The 18,217-nt window shown below is 52.1% G+C and overlaps 1 protein-coding gene across 1 annotated transcript in view; it reads left to right on the top strand.

Moving 5' to 3' along the window:
- Positions 1-74: 74 nt before the first annotated feature.
- MMP17 (matrix metallopeptidase 17) overlaps positions 75-18,217 on the top strand; it is a 61,708-nt gene continuing 43,565 nt past the window's right edge. The window contains exon 1 of the mRNA XM_027652309.1: positions 75-204. Within this exon, the coding sequence (XP_027508110.1) occupies positions 76-204 (129 nt within the window). The 5' untranslated portion in view covers position 75. The remainder of the gene's footprint in view (positions 205-18,217) is intronic.

Genomic DNA, 18,217 nt, shown 5'->3' with positions numbered 1-18,217 from the left:
GGGAGCGCGGATGCGGCGCGGAGCCCGGCGGAGCCCAGCGCGGGGCCGGGGCCGGGCGGCGCGGAGCGCGGGGGGATGCTGAGCCCCGCCGCCCGGCACCGCGCCCGCCGCCGGGAGATGCTCCTCGTGCTCGCCCTGTGGCTGGCGTGGCAAGAAGCGCCCGCGGCGCCGACCCCCGCGGCGGAGGACATCACCCGGGGAGTTGTGAGTAACCCGCGGCACCCCCCGCTCCTCTCCGCTGCCCCTTCCCCCGGTGCTCCCCCACCTCCGGGCATCGCCGGCCCCCAAGGCGCTGGGCCAGCGTCGGCGGCTGGAAGCGCTCCCCGGCGCGCCCCGGTGCCCCCTTTGCCACCGGTGTCCTCCACCCTGCTCCCGCTGATCGGGCCCCTTTACACCGGTGCCCCCTCCAGCCTTATCCACGTTGTGCCTCTCGTTGCACCTGGTGCCCTGCCGTGCTCACGGAAGGGTTCGTTTATCCTCCTCTGAACCCGGTGCCCCCCACCCCGTGCTCTGCATCGAGGCTTTTGGAAGCCAGAGTCTCCCTCCGTTAAACCCGCTGTGTCCCCTTGCACGCCCCGCACCCCCAGCTCGGTGACCCAACTTTCCCCCAGCCCAGCATCGCGGGGTGACGGCCCCACCAGCTTTCACACACGGATGGTGATTTCCCAGGCGCTGGGAAAGGGCCGGCCTGTCTCGAGGGCTCCCTGCCTGCCTTGGAGCCGCACAAACTCCAGCGGCAAGCCGGGTGAAATGGCACGTTTGGAGTCAGAGCGATCCCTGGGGGCTGGGACGCGCTCGGGGATGCGTTTAGGGGCTGCTCTGTGCCGGCAGCAGGTGGAGGGTTGGCTTCATTGCGGTGGTCTGCACATTGCGGGCATCCTTGTGGTCCTGCTGCTCCGCTCACAGGTGCCTGCTCAGTTTGCAGGGAGGTGACAGGTTTTAGCAGCCGTTGAGAGCTCAGGTCATGTCCCAGCCAGGTCACGGTGCCAGCAGGTCTGTACAGCTTCACGCCATCTCCTCTGAGAGGGGAGAGATGGAGGCTTTTCTGCTGGAGGAGGAAAAGTTTCTTATATCTCATACCAGCCGTAGCTCAGAGAAGCCCTGCGACTACGTCAAAGCTGGGTGTCGGAAAGCCATCTGTGGCTGGGTGTGGGCGGGCAGTCCTGGGGCTGGACCCGCCAGTTTGGAGAAATTCCCTGAAATTCAGCGAATTTCAAAATGCTGCCTGTGCAGTGCTGGGAGGGAGGGAGGGAGGGAGGGTTTGCAGCACGGCAGGGTTATCTAATGAGCAGGGCTCGCACAGAGCAGTGCGCCAGGACGCTGCTTCCCCCGCCGAGGCTCGGCCACCAACGCGTGCTCCGGCTCGGGCACCTGCCGGGAAGGACGGAGCGTGTCGTTCCCCATCAGTTCCTAGCAGAAGAAAAAATGTGGTGAATATGAGGTACATCTGCATCATTATGGTGCAATTACTTCCCCCTGTAACCAAATGTTAAAGCTGGAATTAATATTTCATGCAAACAGCACGCGAATTGATGTCTTCTGCCCCAATCAATTTGACTCAAACTTTGTCTTTGACCTGCTTTTATCCTTGCTGCCATATCCACTCTGCACTCAGCTTTTACAGGGTAAATGTTAATACTCAAGGGGCTGATTAGTTACTGCTGACAACTTTCAGGCACTAAGGAACCCTTTTTGTCCTGGGCTGGATTTGAGCAGTAGCTCCAAACCCAGCTGAAGAGCTGGGTCCATCTCGCAAAGCAGAAGGTACCAGGGATGGTGGTTACACAGCAGGAGTAAACTGCAGGAGAAGGGAATTACATCAAAAGAAGTCTTATTTAGGCTGGGAAGCCTAAATTTAGGATGTCAGATGGGTGTCTCTGTGTTATCTCCCATCCAGTGGGTGTACTTGCTGGGGGCAAATAATCTCTCCAGTTTGAGACAGCACTGGTGGGATTCCGAAGGGGTTGAATGTAAATCATGATTGTGCTTATGCCCTCTAATGAGCAGCAGGGAGCACAAGATGCCAGGTATTTTCAGAGGTGTTTGTCAGGAAACAACCACTGTGTGTGGGAAGTGAGAGCCTCGAGACGAATTATTTGACATCCGCTTTATGAAGCAACTAAGAAATTAAAGATCTGTGAGGCATTTAAATCAAATATTTGAAAACTAGGAAGCATGAAACCATGGCAATAGGAAGCTCTGCTAACCTTGGAAAATTATATCCAGCAGTTCTCTGCAGTAAACAGAGCACAATATCAACAAGAGCTTTTACATCCCCCCTTGCACCTGAGAGGCTTTCAGTGCTGAGCAGGACCATGCCTCTGAGCTGTGTCCTCTGCTCCACTCCTGCTCTAAGTTTGTTTTAAATGAAACAGTGGTGCTGGGCCAAATTAAAGTTCAGCGAAATGAGAGAGGGCTATAACTCAAAGGCAGTGCTTGTTAGAGTGCTGCCCAAAGCAATATAACACGAAATGATTCTCCAGATTTCATTACTAGTGGAATATCCTGCCCAGTTTATAAATCTAACTTGATTATTAATGTTTTTATTGTTCTCCATTAGCTGCCCTAACAAAGAGGGCATAAAATAGCAGATGGAACAGAGCTTGACTTGAGTGATTCCACTGAATTTTTAGTACGCCACTTTTGAGATTTACGACTTCGCATTTCGCACTGCTGCCTTTACAGTAAACCCCAACCTCTCCTTCCACAGCATTCACAAATTGCATCTTTTTATGGCTGTTGAGCTTGGGCATCTCAGGGGTGCAGGCAGCAAAACCTCTCTATACCTTGGTAGTAACTGAGTAATGAGAGCTCTCACCTCAGTGGGCTTTGAACCACGTCTGGGGGGAGGTCTCCCTTGAGTTGGACTTTTCAGAAGAGCCGGGGTGTGGAGTTTGAACAGCGAAGGTGTTGACCCGGAGACTGGCTGGTTTGGAACGGAGCCGACTGTTAAACAGGCAGCTCCTGCCCGTTCCTGCCTGCTGCAGGTGCACAGCTGTACAGCTGTGGCAGGGCAAAAGCTCTGACTTGGGGAGGGACTGATGCTCAAGGCTGAGCAAGCGTGGCTTGAGGAAGGCACTTTGCCCTGGGGTGTTGCTTGGCCCTGGCACTGGGGTTGCAGGACAGGAGGTGGTTGGTGGTGGCCTCACTGAGATCATCCTGTGTGGACATGGGCTCTGGTGTCACCACCCAGGGATGCAGGAGTGCCAGGAAAGTTTTAGTGTGGTTGCAAGAGCATGGGTGGGGGAAAAAAAAAAAGACTGTGAACGGCTTTTTCTTGACTTTGTGGCCAGGGGTGAGAGGGGAGATCTGTTCATGCCCCCAAGGCGTTTCTTCAGCTGGGGATTGCTGGGCATTCCTGGGGGCTTGCGTATGACCAATGCCTCTCTCAGCCTCCTGCTCACAAAGCCCTGTGTTGTTCCCAGAGAAGTTGCTCCCAGGGGATGGAGGCATTTGCATTCATCGGTGGAGACCAGGGACCCGCGTCCCCCTCTGCCGTCCCCCTCTGCCGTCGTCCCAAGCGGCTCTTTGTTCAGGGCAGGGCCCTCGCCTTTGTGGCAGCTTCTCATTTGAATGACAAGGATGCACTTGTGGGGAGAGCGGGGTGGCACAGAGCCCTACCAGGCTGTGCCCCCCCGGGCTGTGCCCCCCCGGCTGGCTGCGGTGGGCTGGGGGATAGACAGAGGTTCCTCTGTGTGCCCACGTCAGGGAGAGGAGGGGCAGGAGTAGCAGCAGTTTCCTATGAGTCTGTGCCCCGTGTCTCACAGGTGCCAGATTTCAGACTAGAGGCCAGCCCATGACTGGGGTATGGGTTTATCCTTGCTGTTTCTGGGTGCTGCCCCGGGAAGGGTAGGAGCATCCTGCTGCTGTCGCTGCCAGATGCCCAGTGCAGCTGCACATCCTGCTCCCACCTGCCAGGAGTCAGCCAGGAACTCCCCTGAATTGCTGCATTTAAGCACCCAGTGTCGGGCATGTCCCTGAGACATGGCTTAGCTCCTGTTTCAAGGCTTGGGATAATCAGCTTCTTAAAGTACAATCCTTGTAAGAATATAGGCTGTTCTCTCTATCAGGAGAAAGTACCAGGCTTCTTCTGTTTCTGCTAATGGGGAAATTAAAAATTGATAATTCCAGTTGGAGCTTCATTCAGCCTCCTAAAATGGCGAGTCTTTAAGGACAAAATGCTCAATAGATTCCCTAAACAATAATGCATTCAGGCCAACAGCGTTGGGGAGAGGAGCTTTGCTTGGCCCCCCTGCCACTAAAACACTTCATGCCTTCCCATATGGAGCAGCAACCATCCCAGGTCCATGAATTTCCTCCAAGAAAGCTAAGCTACCATATTAAAAAAAATGATAAAATGAAGTGCTGTTGGTTACCTTTTAAGGTACCTCTTGAAGCCAAAGTACAATGCAAACTAAATTGACAAAAGGCTGGCTGGAAGCTTTCAAACAGCCGGGCTGCTGTGAAAGCATTTAATCTGGTATTAAAGCCCTGGCTGGTGTGAACTGCTCCTTCCCTTTCAGATTTGAGACTTCCACATACAGTAATGCAATTTACTCCTGGGCTTGGCTGCTATTGTGGGCCCAGCCGTGGGAATTACCCAGGCCAGTCACTCCAAATTACCCACTTTAATGAGGCTCTGCCTTCAAGAAGGGTTCAGAGCCAGTGGGTGAAACCCTGCTGTCACCAGGGACTGCCCCACGGTTGGTGCTGGGGATGGAGTATTGAGCTCCCACCTTGGCCTTGCTCTTCATCCTTGACACTGTGTTGGGTATAGGAGCAGCTCCTGGCTGGCAGGACCCGCTGTCTGGACCCTGCCATCCCTGGGGGCAGCATGCAGTGGAGCTGTACATCCATACCCTCCTTTTGCCCCTAAAAACTCCTCAGAAGGGAGACCTCTGCCTGCGTGACTCAGCTTGCAATGTTTCATTATTCTCCCTCATTAAATCAAACGTGCAAAGAGGCAACACGAAATGCAACGTGTGCCCATCCCTGCCCGGCACCAGACAGGGCTCTCCTGGTTCAGGGCCTGGGGGTGACTCACCAGTGGGACCATGTGGGTCACGGGGTGACATAAGTGATGTCATCATGAAACTGGGGGGCTTGGATGTGTGTGACCCCCTGTTTCTCCTGGCAGGTTCGGTGGTGCCGGTGGCAACTCACTCTGACTCATCACCGGGGCCACACGCTAATTCCTCATTATTTACTCATTGGCAGAAGTGCTGCAGGAATGGGCTGTGTGGCTCCGGGAAAGGTCGTGCTGTGGCTCAGGGAACCTTTATTTCTGGATGCTGTGGGGGCAGGTGTGTACCCTGTGTGGGTCTGGGGTCCTGGCTGGCCCCGTGGAGGTCACAACGTGGGAGGAAAAAGCCCTCACATCTCGAGTGATGGTGTCAAGTGATGGTGAACCTGGGCCACCACTTTGTCACTCATTAAAGTATCTTGCTCAGATTAGAGCAGCACTTGAAAGCTAAGGGTTTGATTTCTAAATAACCTGAGATCTGACAGCAACAGTTCTCAAAATGCTTTCTTTAATCAAAATCACTTTAAATGGGTAGATTTGCGAGTTTCGCAATCACTTGCTGCTGCGCACGTGCAAGCTGCATCTTCTTTGTCCCAGATTTTTATGAGGATTGTCTCTGTTTTCTGGGTCAGAGAATTAAGAGATTTGATGTTATATTAAAAAAACCCCACACCAAACCACATATGCAAAGTTAAATCCACTGCAAAACAAAGCAGACGTGCGGGGGCGAGGGGAAGGAGCTGCTGAAGGACCGGGGAGTTTTGGATCAGCGTAATAAGAAACTACCTTTGACCACGGGTTTGTTCCGAGGGAAGTCCTGACGTGGAGTAAATGCCGATGCTCACCGAGGAGTGTGGTCTTCAGATGGGACTCTGGCTGTTTGATTAGCCATGATGATTTAATAGAAAGGAACCCAATTAAACCTGAGGAATTTCCTGCGTCAGAATACACCATGTGCACAGGAAAATTGTTCTTCCAAGAAATCTGGAGATGATCTACAGCTCCTGGCAAGAACAGTCCAAATACGGTGACTTGGGAAGTGGAAGTATATTCAGGAGGTTTTTTCATATTATTTTTACAAGAGGGAGTTTCTGCCCATTGACTGTCAGTGGTCAGGCGGAGTTCTTCATGCTGGCTGACATATTATTTCATCCTGACAATATTGATCTTTTGAGTGAACAAAAGCAATTTTACCTGTGTCACAGAGCCCTTGCTTGAAGGTGATGGACACGTTTGGATTACATCGTCTTGTCACTTAACAAACTCCAACGGGCACCTGCTGTGGTTCAGCTCCCGGTGCTGCTGCTACATCCTGGTTCTGCTCTGCAATTCAGGCGTGTCCTACAGAGCCCACTGCATGTGTCCTTCCTTAAGGATGCAGGACAAAAGGTTCCCTCATCCAAGATACAAGTGGGAGATAAGAGATCTGGACTGCTTCACCCACAGGTTTGTCTTTATTTGTCATGCACAGTGTGAGGGCATTTAACCCGGGGCTCACATCCCAAACCACCTGGCTCTGGATTCTTCTAGTTCCCACCAAATGCCCCTTGCTGGAGATGGCAGGCTATGAAGAGATCAAAAGGAAACTTCACAGGCTGTTGCCAGACTTTGGGGATTTCACTGTCCAAGGCTTTTCTGAGGCTGAGGAAGCAGATCTGAGGGCGGTGTCGGGATCAAGGGAGCAGCTGAACCCTGGAGGGCACCCAAATGGGATAAAAAGATGGAAAAGACCAGGAAGGGGTTTCTATGGGATCTCTTTTGAGAAGAAAGCCTGGAAACACTCATCTGAGAAAGCATCCACTCGATTGGCAGCTGTAGACTTCCCAAAATACTGCAAGTTCTAGGCTGTAGTGCTTGTTCTCAGGCTTTGACTGTCTACGTATCAGTCAACCCTTCTTTAAGTTCGCTTTTCTCAGTGAGATGTTGTCACATGCAGAAGTGCTACTGCTGATACTGTGGCTGGAGTACATCTCAGGAGATGATTTTCCTGTTTCCCTCTGTGGAAGCTGCGACTTCTGGTGCCCTGAGCTGCTGGGTGGCTCTGCTGGGCTCCTCCACGGCCATAATTACCAAAAACTTGGATGGCTGTTGGGCTGAAGGGTGTAACACAAGAAAATGCTCCTTTTGTTTTACTATTGCTCCTGGGGACTTTGATTACAGGACCCGAAGGAAAGCACAAGGTGCAAAATGATACTATGACTGCTAGAGACAGTCCCACCACGACTCCAGATCTAATTACCTGTAAGCTCTGGAGCTGATGAATTCAGCCTTTGGGAAAGGGTGTCAGGTCTCATTTATCACTGAGCAAGAGAAAAACAAAGCAGTCTCTCCTGTTTTTCTTGAGCCCACCACGTGCAATCTCCTCCGGAGATATTACATCCACTCCACATTAGTTATGTCCTGGCTGGTGCTTGGTTGAGGCTGCACCTTTGACAAGGCTCGTTTTGGGGAGCATGGGGAGCTCCCCCCAGCCCACAGTCTTGTTCCCACCTTGTTGCTTGTGTTTACTTTGTGGTTGCTGTTCCTTTCTCACACTCATAGTGTCCCTCTGGCACGTCCACCACAGAAGGGCAATCAGTGATGCTGCTCAAGAAGCGTTTTTCTCCTTTGATAAATTCTCTGCATTAAATTGGCTTTTATTTTTCTTGTTTGTTCTCCATTTTGATGCTGCTTGGCAAATTCCCCGTTGCTCTGTACCGAGCCATGCTGTCTCTACCTTTGCATCCTCCACGTCAGAGATGCATTTTTGTTCAAAAGTGAGAGGAAATTGGATTCACAAAAGGGAAATTCCTCACAGACGTGCCTGTGAAATGGCAACTTGTTTTATATAAAGGCACAGCTAAAGAGAGGTAGGTGGTTTGGGACTTTTGCCACATTTTTTTTTATGTTGCAGAAATGTATCCTCCAGGTCTGATCAACCAGACTCCGAAATGAGGAATAATCTTGCCTGGCCTCAGCTGGCACTGAAGTGTACAGCAATCCAGTCCTTCCTCTCAGGCAGGATGCATGTCATATTTCATGACAGAATGACAGCCCTGACAGACAATTTGTTGCTGTTTTGGCATTTCTGATACACCTTGTGCTTTGATAGCCACTCACTCAGTGTCCAGCAGGATCAAGATAATCTAGAGGAAATGAGCTGACACACTCCAGGGTCCCATATGGGCAGTGAACAGGGCAACACTGATTTGAGCAGTCTTCTACATGCTCACCTGGGTTAAAAAACTCACCCAAGATGATACGAAAATTTTCTCTCTCTGCCTAAAGCCCACAGCATCAAGTGCATGATCACATGCCAGGCTCTGAGGCACCAGATAGATGGGCTTGTTGACCAAGCAGCCTCACTGAAAGGTGGCCTGAGCTCCAAGCACCAAATCTGAGAGTCAAAGGCTTCCCTTTGTGAAGGGCATCCTGTCCAGGCTGGAGCGGGTGGCTTTTCTTTGCTTCTCCTTCACGTTTCTGTTACTAGGGAGTTGTTACTTTCACTGGTTTATCTCTTCCCAGCAAGGTCTTTCCCTGCATCAGGGTTTGCCAGGAGCCCAATGGGCCATTCAGGCAAAGCCCTTTCCCCAGAGAAAAGCTCCTGAGGGTTCATGCTCCCTGCCTGGGATGTGGAGGCTGGAGGAAATGGGTGACAGTGGGAGCCCCTCCATTCCCCTCCCTGCAGCCCCTCGGTGTCGGCAAGAGCTATTCCAGAAAATCGCCTTTTTCAGCAAAAGGAGTTTATTTCTGCAATAACAGACGTCGTGGTGAGACAGGGCTCCGGAGCAGAGATCTCCGGGGAGATGCACATCAACCGCTTTCCTTCTGCAGACAAAACCCCGGGCGAGCCCCCGGCCCCGGCTCCCACCGGAGAGGGACGGGACCGGGCGGCGCCGCTCGGGGACCCCGGAGCATCCCGTCGGTGTCGTGCCGGTGCCCTCTTGTGGAAACTGGGAAAATATCCGAGAAAAACATGTTGGTTGGCTGGGAGCGGAGGCTGGAAGCCCACCCGGGGGAGTGGAGTGGAGCAGAGTGCTGGGTGCTCCCCCGGGGCTGCGCTGTGCCCCCTCCAGCCCGAGAGCCTTTGCCATTCCTGGAAATGGTATTGTTGTCATTGAGGGAGATTGTATTAACTGAGCCTGGGGGCAGGGGCTCCCAGCTCTCAAATCCTGCCCCTTGGTGCACACCTTTGGGCACTGAATCCCTGTGTGGTGACAAATGTCCGGGCTTTAAGTGGATAATGCTCCCAAAGCACCTCTGCACCTCCTTGCTCTTGTTCTGCAGTCACTCCCATTTCCCTTGTAGCAAACACCTTTATCAACAGTGACACACACAAACTCTGAATTTCTTTTTGAACCAGCATGCCATGGCCCTGAGCCTGCTGGGTGTTCCCTGTAGCCAGAGAGCAGGCACAGACCCACTCTACCACCCTCCTTGGGAAGACGTCACACAGCTTTGGTCACCTCCCAAAAATGTCAGCAGGTCAGCATGCCCAGGGGATGGCAGGGCCATCGTGCTGGCTCTCCCCTTCGCAGCCCACCACCCCTCTGGCAGCTCTGGCTGCAGAGGGTGATGAATAGCTGCCCTGGAGCAGCGCCTTCTGACCCCACCACCCGCCTTGCTCTCTGTAATAGCTGGCAGAAATAGCACTGTGCTGTGTAGGAAATGCCAGCCTGGCACCATCAGTCTGTTTTCCATCCTCTGTTCTGGTTTCCCAGCCCCGTGGGACCCCGGTGAGCCGTGGGGTCCATCTCCCACATCCAGCATGGGAGCAGCCCAGGCAGTGGATCTCACCCTGCTGCTCGGGAGCCCCATTCCTGCAGCTTCCCTGAGTTCAAGTTCTTGCCTTCTCCATATTTCCCTCCCATCTAATTTATTAATATCCTGAAAAAGCAGCCCCTTTTAAATTTCTAAAGAATTTTAACTATTAAAACCAACTTGTCTCCTCCTGCATTTCCCAGACTTGGCAGCTCTTCTCCCTTTAATGCTTTCCTGGAAAGCAGTGTCTTTAAAAGCCCAGCTGTGTCAGGGAGATCATGAGGGCCAGCCCAGGCAGGGGCTGTGCATCATTGGAGGTGAAAGGGAGCTGCAGTTGTGGGAGGTTTGTGCCGAATTCATCCAGAGTCCATGGGGTGACTCGCTGTCCCTCCTGCATCCTGCCTGTCTGTGTGATCAGAGATACTCATTTTTGCTTGTCTATTTAGAGGAACAGATTCTTTGAGCAAGGACATCTGCTTTTATTTTTTTTTTTTTGTTTTGTTTTGTAGCTCTGGGATCATCTCTCAGCCTCTAGGTTATCTAGACCCGTAATGTGTCTGAACCCTGCCACTCCTGCATTCGTTTCCTTTTGTCGAGGAACAATATTGTATTTCTGATGTTCTGTACAGGGAATTCAGTCTTGGGAGCCAGACTTGTTCAGAGCCAGGCTTGTGCAGGGACAAGGAGCTGAGCTCACATGCTTAGAGAGGCTCGGAGCTTATTCAGAGCCAAGAGATACAACTGCAGAAATTTAATTAACGTTGCAAACCCCTTCAAAGCACAGTTTCTGGCAAAATTGCCATCTCCACTGTGCAGCAGGTAGGATGCCTGAGAGGCCTCCACAGGGATCTGTCACAGAATAACAAATGTTTCTTTACCTGGATAGTTGCAAGGACAACAGAGAAAATCAATATGATACGCTCCCTTTCTCCAGGGTAGCCTTGAACCCTAACGAGAAAACTAATTGGCAGCCAGGTCCCCAGCACATCACCAGCTGGGAGTGGGGTGATGTGCAGGCTTGGACGACCTGGGGAAGGGCACAGGGTCTGACTGTCATCTGTGGCTGATGAAGCAGGGCTGGTGGGGAGCCCTGAGCAGGGGCTGGTGTAGAGGAGGGCATCTTAGTTTGCAAATTGGCCATGGATTGTTTATAGTAAAAAAAAAAAAAAAGTGATCCCTGCAGCCGTGACTGAGCCTGGAGAAATCATAGTAATAAAGACAGTGGCAGCTGGAGTAAAATATCACCCAGCTGGTTCCCTACAAGGATGAGAGGGCAGGGGGAATTGCTCTTTTAAGATAATCCAAATACCTGCATTTTTCAAGGGCTTCCAGGTCTCCAACCCCATTGTCCTGGAAGAAGGAACTCATCCCTGAGGGGGGTCTATTCTGGGAGCAACAGTGCTTTCTGCTGTGATTTTATTATCACACTCCAGAAAGCACATGCTCAAACCATCCAAGAAGGTGGTGAGCAGAACTGGCCCATCTGTGGGGACTCTGCAGAAACAGAGGTGTTCAGCTGAGGAATCACTGCTGGTTCTCAGCTTACCCTATTTTTGTGGGGCACGAGGGCCTATTGGCCAGGAAAAAGGATCATTCTGCTCCTAATCAAGAAGCATAAAGGAAATTAGTTGTTTCCACAGCTGAGGGAAGCTCGGGTCTCCCAGGCCTGACTTGCTGGCATGTGGCAGAGCGGGCGGTAACCTCAGTACAAGCAGCAACCAAAGCAGCTGCAAACAAATCCTTTAAGGACTCTCCTGACATAAATAAACATGGAAAATAAATGATGTCCCCAGCACTCTGCCCTCAACTGATGAGAAACAAGCTGCATTAACACAGTAGTTCAATAACCTGAAAGAGCTTCAGAAGAGACCTGCTTGGCAGCCCGAGGAGAAGGGGGAGCGCTGCCTGTGAGTGTGCAAAACAAGGTTATGAAATGTGGGAGAGCACGAAATGATACAGTGAGAAAGTACTCACAACTTGAATTATGAGTGATGATGGTTTTCCTGCGTGGAAGAGCAGAAAGGAGAAGAGTTGTCTGTAGCTGGTGGTGGATACGTAAAGCAAGGGCAAAGGGTGCCAGGTTTGTGTCCTGAACTTTGGAGCTGCAGCCAGTGCTATCAGTCACACAAGCAGTGATCATGTTTTCTGCAGGGCAGTATGCTGTGAGTTAAGAGGAGGGCACATAAAGCCTCCTGGGGGACTTGGTGATGTAAATGCCATCCCCAAAGGTGCAGCAGCAGGTGCCTTGGCAGAGGGGGTGTTGAGGGGGCTGCTCCTGCCATCAGGGGTGGCTGTCCTGGCTCTTTGTGGCACACAAAACCTTAAACTTTACCCCCAGCCCGCTCTGCTCCTTCCTGCTTCCCACTGCTCCAGCACATCTCCTGCTTCATCCTTTAATGAGAGGGGACGGGGCATTACCCGGTATTCAGCGCTCCCTGAAAGCTTCTCCCTGACGGCCGCCCCTGGATGGATCGGAGCGGTTACCGCTTCTTTTATTCACTGTTGCATTTCTCCGGCTCCTCTAGAAAATTCCCTTTGTTCATTAAACGACCTGTCTGTTTAGAGGCCCAGATGGCTGCTTTTCTCTCGGCTTTAGAAATCGCCTGCTTAATTTCCCTGGTGTCCTGCCAGCCCCGTTCCAGGGCGGGGGAAGGAGAGGGGGAAGGAGGGTGAGCACGGCGAGGCTGAGAGGCTCTTGCTGGGCTTCCCCAGCACCGTCCCTGCCTGCAGGGACAGCTCCGAGCAGATGGGCAGGACCGAAAACTGCCACAGTCTGGTGGAGCGACGGCTGAAGAACACTTCCCACCCGCTCAGGGTCTCCTGGTGATCCTGTTTCTCCCCACCTGCCCTACTAAAACAGCACCCAGGGAGGGGCTCAGTCCCGGCACTCACATCTCTGACAGCCTTGTCCTATTTCCAGCCTCCTGCTAGTGCTGTTTCCCTGTGATTTGAATTTAACTCTTAACGTTTACTCTTGATTTCAGTGTGCAGTGCTGGTGATGCCAGTGAGCTGTGCCTGCAGCAGGCACTGGCTGCCCAAGGCATCCCTGACCACCACCCATGTGTGTCAGCAAAGGGCTGGGCACCCCAAAAACCCCCACACCATCGGAGTTCAGGACAAGAAAACCAGACCATTTGAAAGCAGCGCAGGTGGTTTAGGCGGGGGGAGAGTGCTGTGACCCTGGCTGGGTTTGGGGTGAATGGGGGAGGCTTTGCAGGAACATGCCCAGCTCTGCTGTGGATTCATCAGCAGGAAAGCCAGGCTGGCTGAGAATTGCCTTGGCACTCGAGGGAAGGCGTGTTACGACCAGGCAAGGCATAAATATGTTTGATATACTGACTTTTAACATGCAGCACCATTCCAGAGGAAATGTTGTCTGGGAGGAGGCCGCTGTGGGAGAGCAGCACCCCATCAGGGCAGCCAAGAGCAGTGCCCTGCCACAGGGGCAGCCGTGGGGCTTCACTCACTCGTGTGTCCTGTAGCCCTTTCTACTCTCCTGGTAAAGCCCCTGTCACAGGAGAGGTCCCTCCAGGAAGGCCAGCCTGAAAAATGGGTTTGGTGACAACCAACGCTTTCCAGGGTTAGTCTGAATGGCAGAAGAAGGCTTAGGACCTGCTAAAAGAAACCACATCTTGGCTTCATCCCAGTTGTGTATTCCTTTGCTGCAGTGGCCTCTCTGCTGAGGGGCTTGGGGCGGCTTTTCTGGAATCAACTGTTGCTGGTTTTCACTGCCTTATTTCACAGACTCCCAGTACCGTGGGTTTAGAGATTCCAGGTGCATTTAGAGATTCCATGGCATTTATGCGGGAAGATGAGCTTGGGCCTGAGCTGGTTGAGGGATGTGCCTGTGGGGGTCCAATATGCCACTGAGGTGCTGGATGCCATTTGTTACTGGAGGATGAGGTTCAGCAGGGATCTGATGTTCCTGAACCCCTTCAGTTCACCTCTGTCATGGCTGCCCTTCCTGAGGGTACCACCTCTCCTTCACAGTTCAGAAATAATGCAGAAAATAATCTTGTCTTGATGCAATCCTGATAAATTTAAAGCTCACCTTGGCAGGGTGGCCCAAGGCATGAGTTCACTAGTCCATTCTGTGTCTCAGCATCCCCTAGTCACATCGAAGTTTGGATTAGCCTCCTTCATCTCTCACTCCATCCTTTTTGACTGATTCAGCTATCTGTGCCATTTTTCCTAGGAGAGGAAAGGAGGTCTCACTGACTGCCCCAAAAGGACCCTTGACAGTGACATTTCATTGCCAGGTGATGAGAGAGCTTAATTGAATTCCTTTGCCCTTATTCTAAGGCAATTGCAGAGTAAAAGCCTCTCGTGAGAGCGCTTGGCCGCAGCATGGGCGGGCTCTGACGTGCCACTGGGCCATCTCCCTGCTGCTGGAGCTGCTAATTCAGGAGCCTGGGGGCCTGATGGCCTCATGGCAGCACTGGAACGTAATTGCTGCCATGTCTGAAATATGGTGGGATGTTATTTGCAATGTATTAAATTATGTTAAGTGCCTGAGTAAATGCTTATATAAGTATTTGTGTAAATCCATGCGCATGCCCTGGTGTTAGCTCTCATCCATCCCCATCCCACCTCTGTGCTCACCAAGGGAGAAGTGTGGTTTTCACCTTCTCAGTGTCCATTTTTGCTGAGGAGCACCTTCACCTTCATAAAACCAAACCCCATGGGATGGCCCAGCAGTGTCACACTGCTGGCTCTCAGAAGCTGGCAGGCAAAATTCAACCACTGCACGAACTAAACCTGCTTTCTTTCCTTCCTTCCTTCCTCCAAACATAAGGCTGGAGACTGGTGGCTTCCTCCTGCTCTGCTGTGTGTGGGAGGCAAGCGGCTTCCCCCGGGGGATGCTTATGCTCAGTTCCATTTAGCACAGTGCTCCCTAAAGGATGCACAATGATGGGGTTTGCATTGGCTTTTCGTGGATTTTAAGAAAGTTCTTTACCTGCTCAGGTCTTTGGCTTCCCACCCGTTGTGACGGGCTTGCAGTAGCCTTCCACCTTAAGCAAAAGGTTTTGAAATCCTCTGATTTTATAGAAAAATGAGTTCTGTGGGTTACTTAAAAGGGATGTCAGAAGCCAGGTGGGTTTTGTTGGCGTGGCTCAGTTTGCTGTGCCTGTCTGCAAAGCAGGGGCACAGCCAGGGGTGCCTGGATCAGTGGCTAAGCCTGTGCTGGGCAAACCTGGCTGTTGCCACCCGGATGAGGGAGCTGACCTCAGCCCCAGCAGCAGAAGCCCTGTCAGGTCTGCAGTAACCAGCCGTCAGCAGCCGTGCGACGTTCCCGGGAGGTGAGCGGCGGAACAGCTCACGGCTTCTTCCACTTGACAAATGTTTCCTGACACCACCGGGGAGGTCATCCTATTTCCCCCAGAGCCATTTGTCTTCTTGTCCCCAGCCTGTTTGCATTCCAACCACATCCAGCCCTCCCTGGCTCTGCACAGCCCCAGGCTGTGCCTGGGAGATGCCACCTGTCCCAGGGTGCCGAGAGCGAGGGAGGGCTCAGTTCAGCTCTGGGCAGGCTGTGTTTGGCAGGAGAAGGTGTCCACAGGACTGATGCTGCTGCCTGCACCCTCAGAAACAACAGGCTGTGCTGAAGCAGAGCCCAGGGGATGGTGGGATGTGAGAGAAAATCCCTGTTGGTGCATATCCAGGTCCTCTTGCTGCCATCGCTGGAAACCTCCACCTTATTTTCCGAGTTGCTCCATGGGTCCAGCATCCTGAGGGATGGATCTGGCAGCTCTGTAGGTGATGCAGCCATTGTTCAAGAGCTCTCCCTGCTGTCCTGGAACCATGCTCCTGCTCCTGCCAGTTTCCCTCTGCTCCTGGCAACTGCTGCCACTCTGAATAATTTACCACATAACTGACTGGCTTAGAGGAGCTGCTGCTGCCCAGTGCCCCATGCAGGGCTGGCTGGCACAGGTCCTACAGGGCAGGGCGTGTGCTAGGAAGCTTTTGCCTGCTGCTGATGGTAGGGCAGGAGGACATGCAGCAAGCCAGCAGCCCGGGAAGGTCAGCACCAGGGAATTAAAGTCACCCTGTGCCTGGGGAAGAAGCCAGGTCTGGGACCTGTTGCTGTTCCTGAGAGCAGTGGAAGTGCCCAGGCAGGAGCCAGCATTGCTGAGGTTTTACAGGCACGAGCTGAAGACTTGGATGCCTGGTGTGGGTCCCCCATCCTGAGAAAAATCTTGGCTTTGAGTAAAGCATCCAGAGCTGCTTCATGGTGGCACGTAGAAGGAGAATTAGCTTTTGGAGCTCTTCTGGTGACCATTGTCTGCCCATTCACAGGGCCTGAGGGAGGGTGGCAGCTGAAGAAATCTTCACAGAAGCAAATATCCAGATCCAGTGAGCAGCTTCCTCACTAACACCAGCACAACATGGCCTTGCTCTGCTGGTGTCCCCTGCTCCAAGCCAGTGACCCACACTGGAAGGAGCATTCAGTGTGTGATGCCATATCTTTAGCAAAAGATGGAAGCCACAGCCAGCCCCAGACGGTTTTGCCTGTGAATCAATATTTTTTGCCTCATTCTCTGTTAAAACTATAACTCCAACCATTTAAAACAAAAGAAAAACAAGGCAATAAACAAAGTCTCCAAAGGACTGAATAGCAAGACCTTGCAAATGAGATCAAGTAAGTCAGAGGAGCCTGGAATTTTAATGCTGGAGGAAATGCCTATTCCTGGATTTATTTTCCCTGGAAAGGGTGAATTTGCTTCCAGCTAGCATAGGGGCTGCTTTCCTGGGGAGTGGAACCTGTGGTGCTGGTACCCGTGCAGAGGGCAGCAGGGAAAGGCAGGAGGTAACCAAAGCATCTGGAAGAAGGAAGAAAGGGCTGGATCCAGCCCCGCTGCAGCAGAGGCAGCACAGGGTGGGTGCAGAGCCCGAAGGCACCACTCCCACTTTCCCTGGGCTTCACCACTGAAGGAGCAGAGTGTGGTGATGACAAAAAGGCCAGTGGAGGTGGAAGTCTCACAAGACAGGGAAGCTCTGCAAGGGAGAGCATCACTGCTGGGGAAGCCATTGTGTGTTGGAAACCATTCTCTTTCTCGTTATTTCTCTCTCTCCTCGCTGTGCCGTGAGATGGTTGGGCTTTTTCCAAATCACTCCCATGCGGGTGGAGAGCTGGGGGGGGGGGGGGGGGGGATGTGTTTCACATTTCATAATCTGTGTGACTTGATTAATTCAGCCGTATGTTCAAACCTCATGAAATTGGCCAATTTTGCCGAGGTTTAAAATAGATTATATCCATCTCCAACCGTCAGTTTTGCAAATAACCACTTGGCGGCTTCTTAAAATGTTAAAGATAGGGAATAGGCTGCACACTGCCAAGGAGAAGTCATATTTAAAAGAGATAATATGTCTTCTGTGTGAGCTCAAATGAGGAAATGGATGTTTGTGAAGCTCTTTAAAGCATGGTTATGTCAAGAGCAAGAAGATCACATTTGTTTTTCATTTGTATGCAAGGTGAAGAAAGGACAAGCCATTTTTTCCTCCTCCTCTGAACTCTTACAATCTTCCACCGTAGAAATTGGTGATAATTGCTGCAAAATGACCCAACTGGGTCAAGGTGTAATTTTGAACCTTGAGTATCTTTCACCTGGCGAGCAATTCAAATGATTTGACTTTGACACCTTGGCAACCCATCACTGGAACAAATAGAAATCTGGAGAGTGGATGGCAGCCACAGAGCAGCATCGATCCAGGCTGTGAGCAGCCCTGGGAAAGGCCAGCTGCTGCCTTTCCCCACAGCCAAGAGCCTTTTCCATCAATTCACCTCTGTTTTGGGTAATTGGCTTTTGCATATCAGGCTGGAAAGTGCTCTAGAAGCTGCTCTTTTCTCCCTCCCCTTCCTTTTTCCTGGAAGATTTTCTTAGCTTTGAACAAAGAAAGGGTAAGTTTTGAGTTGTGGGGTGAAGATGAGCTTGGAACAGCAGGATGAGGGTCCTCAGGCTGAACCAGCGCAGGGAAGTGGGACACAGCTCAGCAGCTTTGTGACACTGCTGCCAGCACCAGCCACAGCCCTGGGGCTGGCACAGCTTGCTGTGGAGTGGGATGAGATTTTGCCTTGTGTGTGTGAGTTCCCTCATGTCCCTGCTCACAACTGCTCCTCTGCCAACCACCTCCCTGGGACAGCAGAAACGCCTGTTTAATTACAGCAGCTTTGATTTTGACAGCACTAATTTCCCTCGCTGCCTTCTGAACCTTCAAGGTTCTCTGCCAGCAAAGATAAAGCCCCTTTGCAGAGGCTGTTTGCTCCTGGGAGGGTGCTGGTGCTGGTGCTCCCACACCAGATGAAAGCACGGGGAGGAGTGGAGGGTGATGGGGCCACAGCCATGGGACCATGGCCTGATGATCTTGAGGATGCCAAAAATGGGAGTTAACCCAGCCTGCACAAACCCCTCCTGGTCATGTGTAAATGGGGCTGGAGAGATGGGGGCTGTGGT

The sequence above is a fragment of the Corapipo altera genome, unplaced genomic scaffold (genome assembly GCF_003945725.1).
Source record: "Corapipo altera isolate COAL_440 unplaced genomic scaffold, ASM394572v1 67, whole genome shotgun sequence".
Lineage (NCBI taxonomy): Eukaryota > Metazoa > Chordata > Aves > Passeriformes > Pipridae > Corapipo > Corapipo altera.
This window is presented reverse-complemented; position numbering and strand designations above follow the sequence as displayed.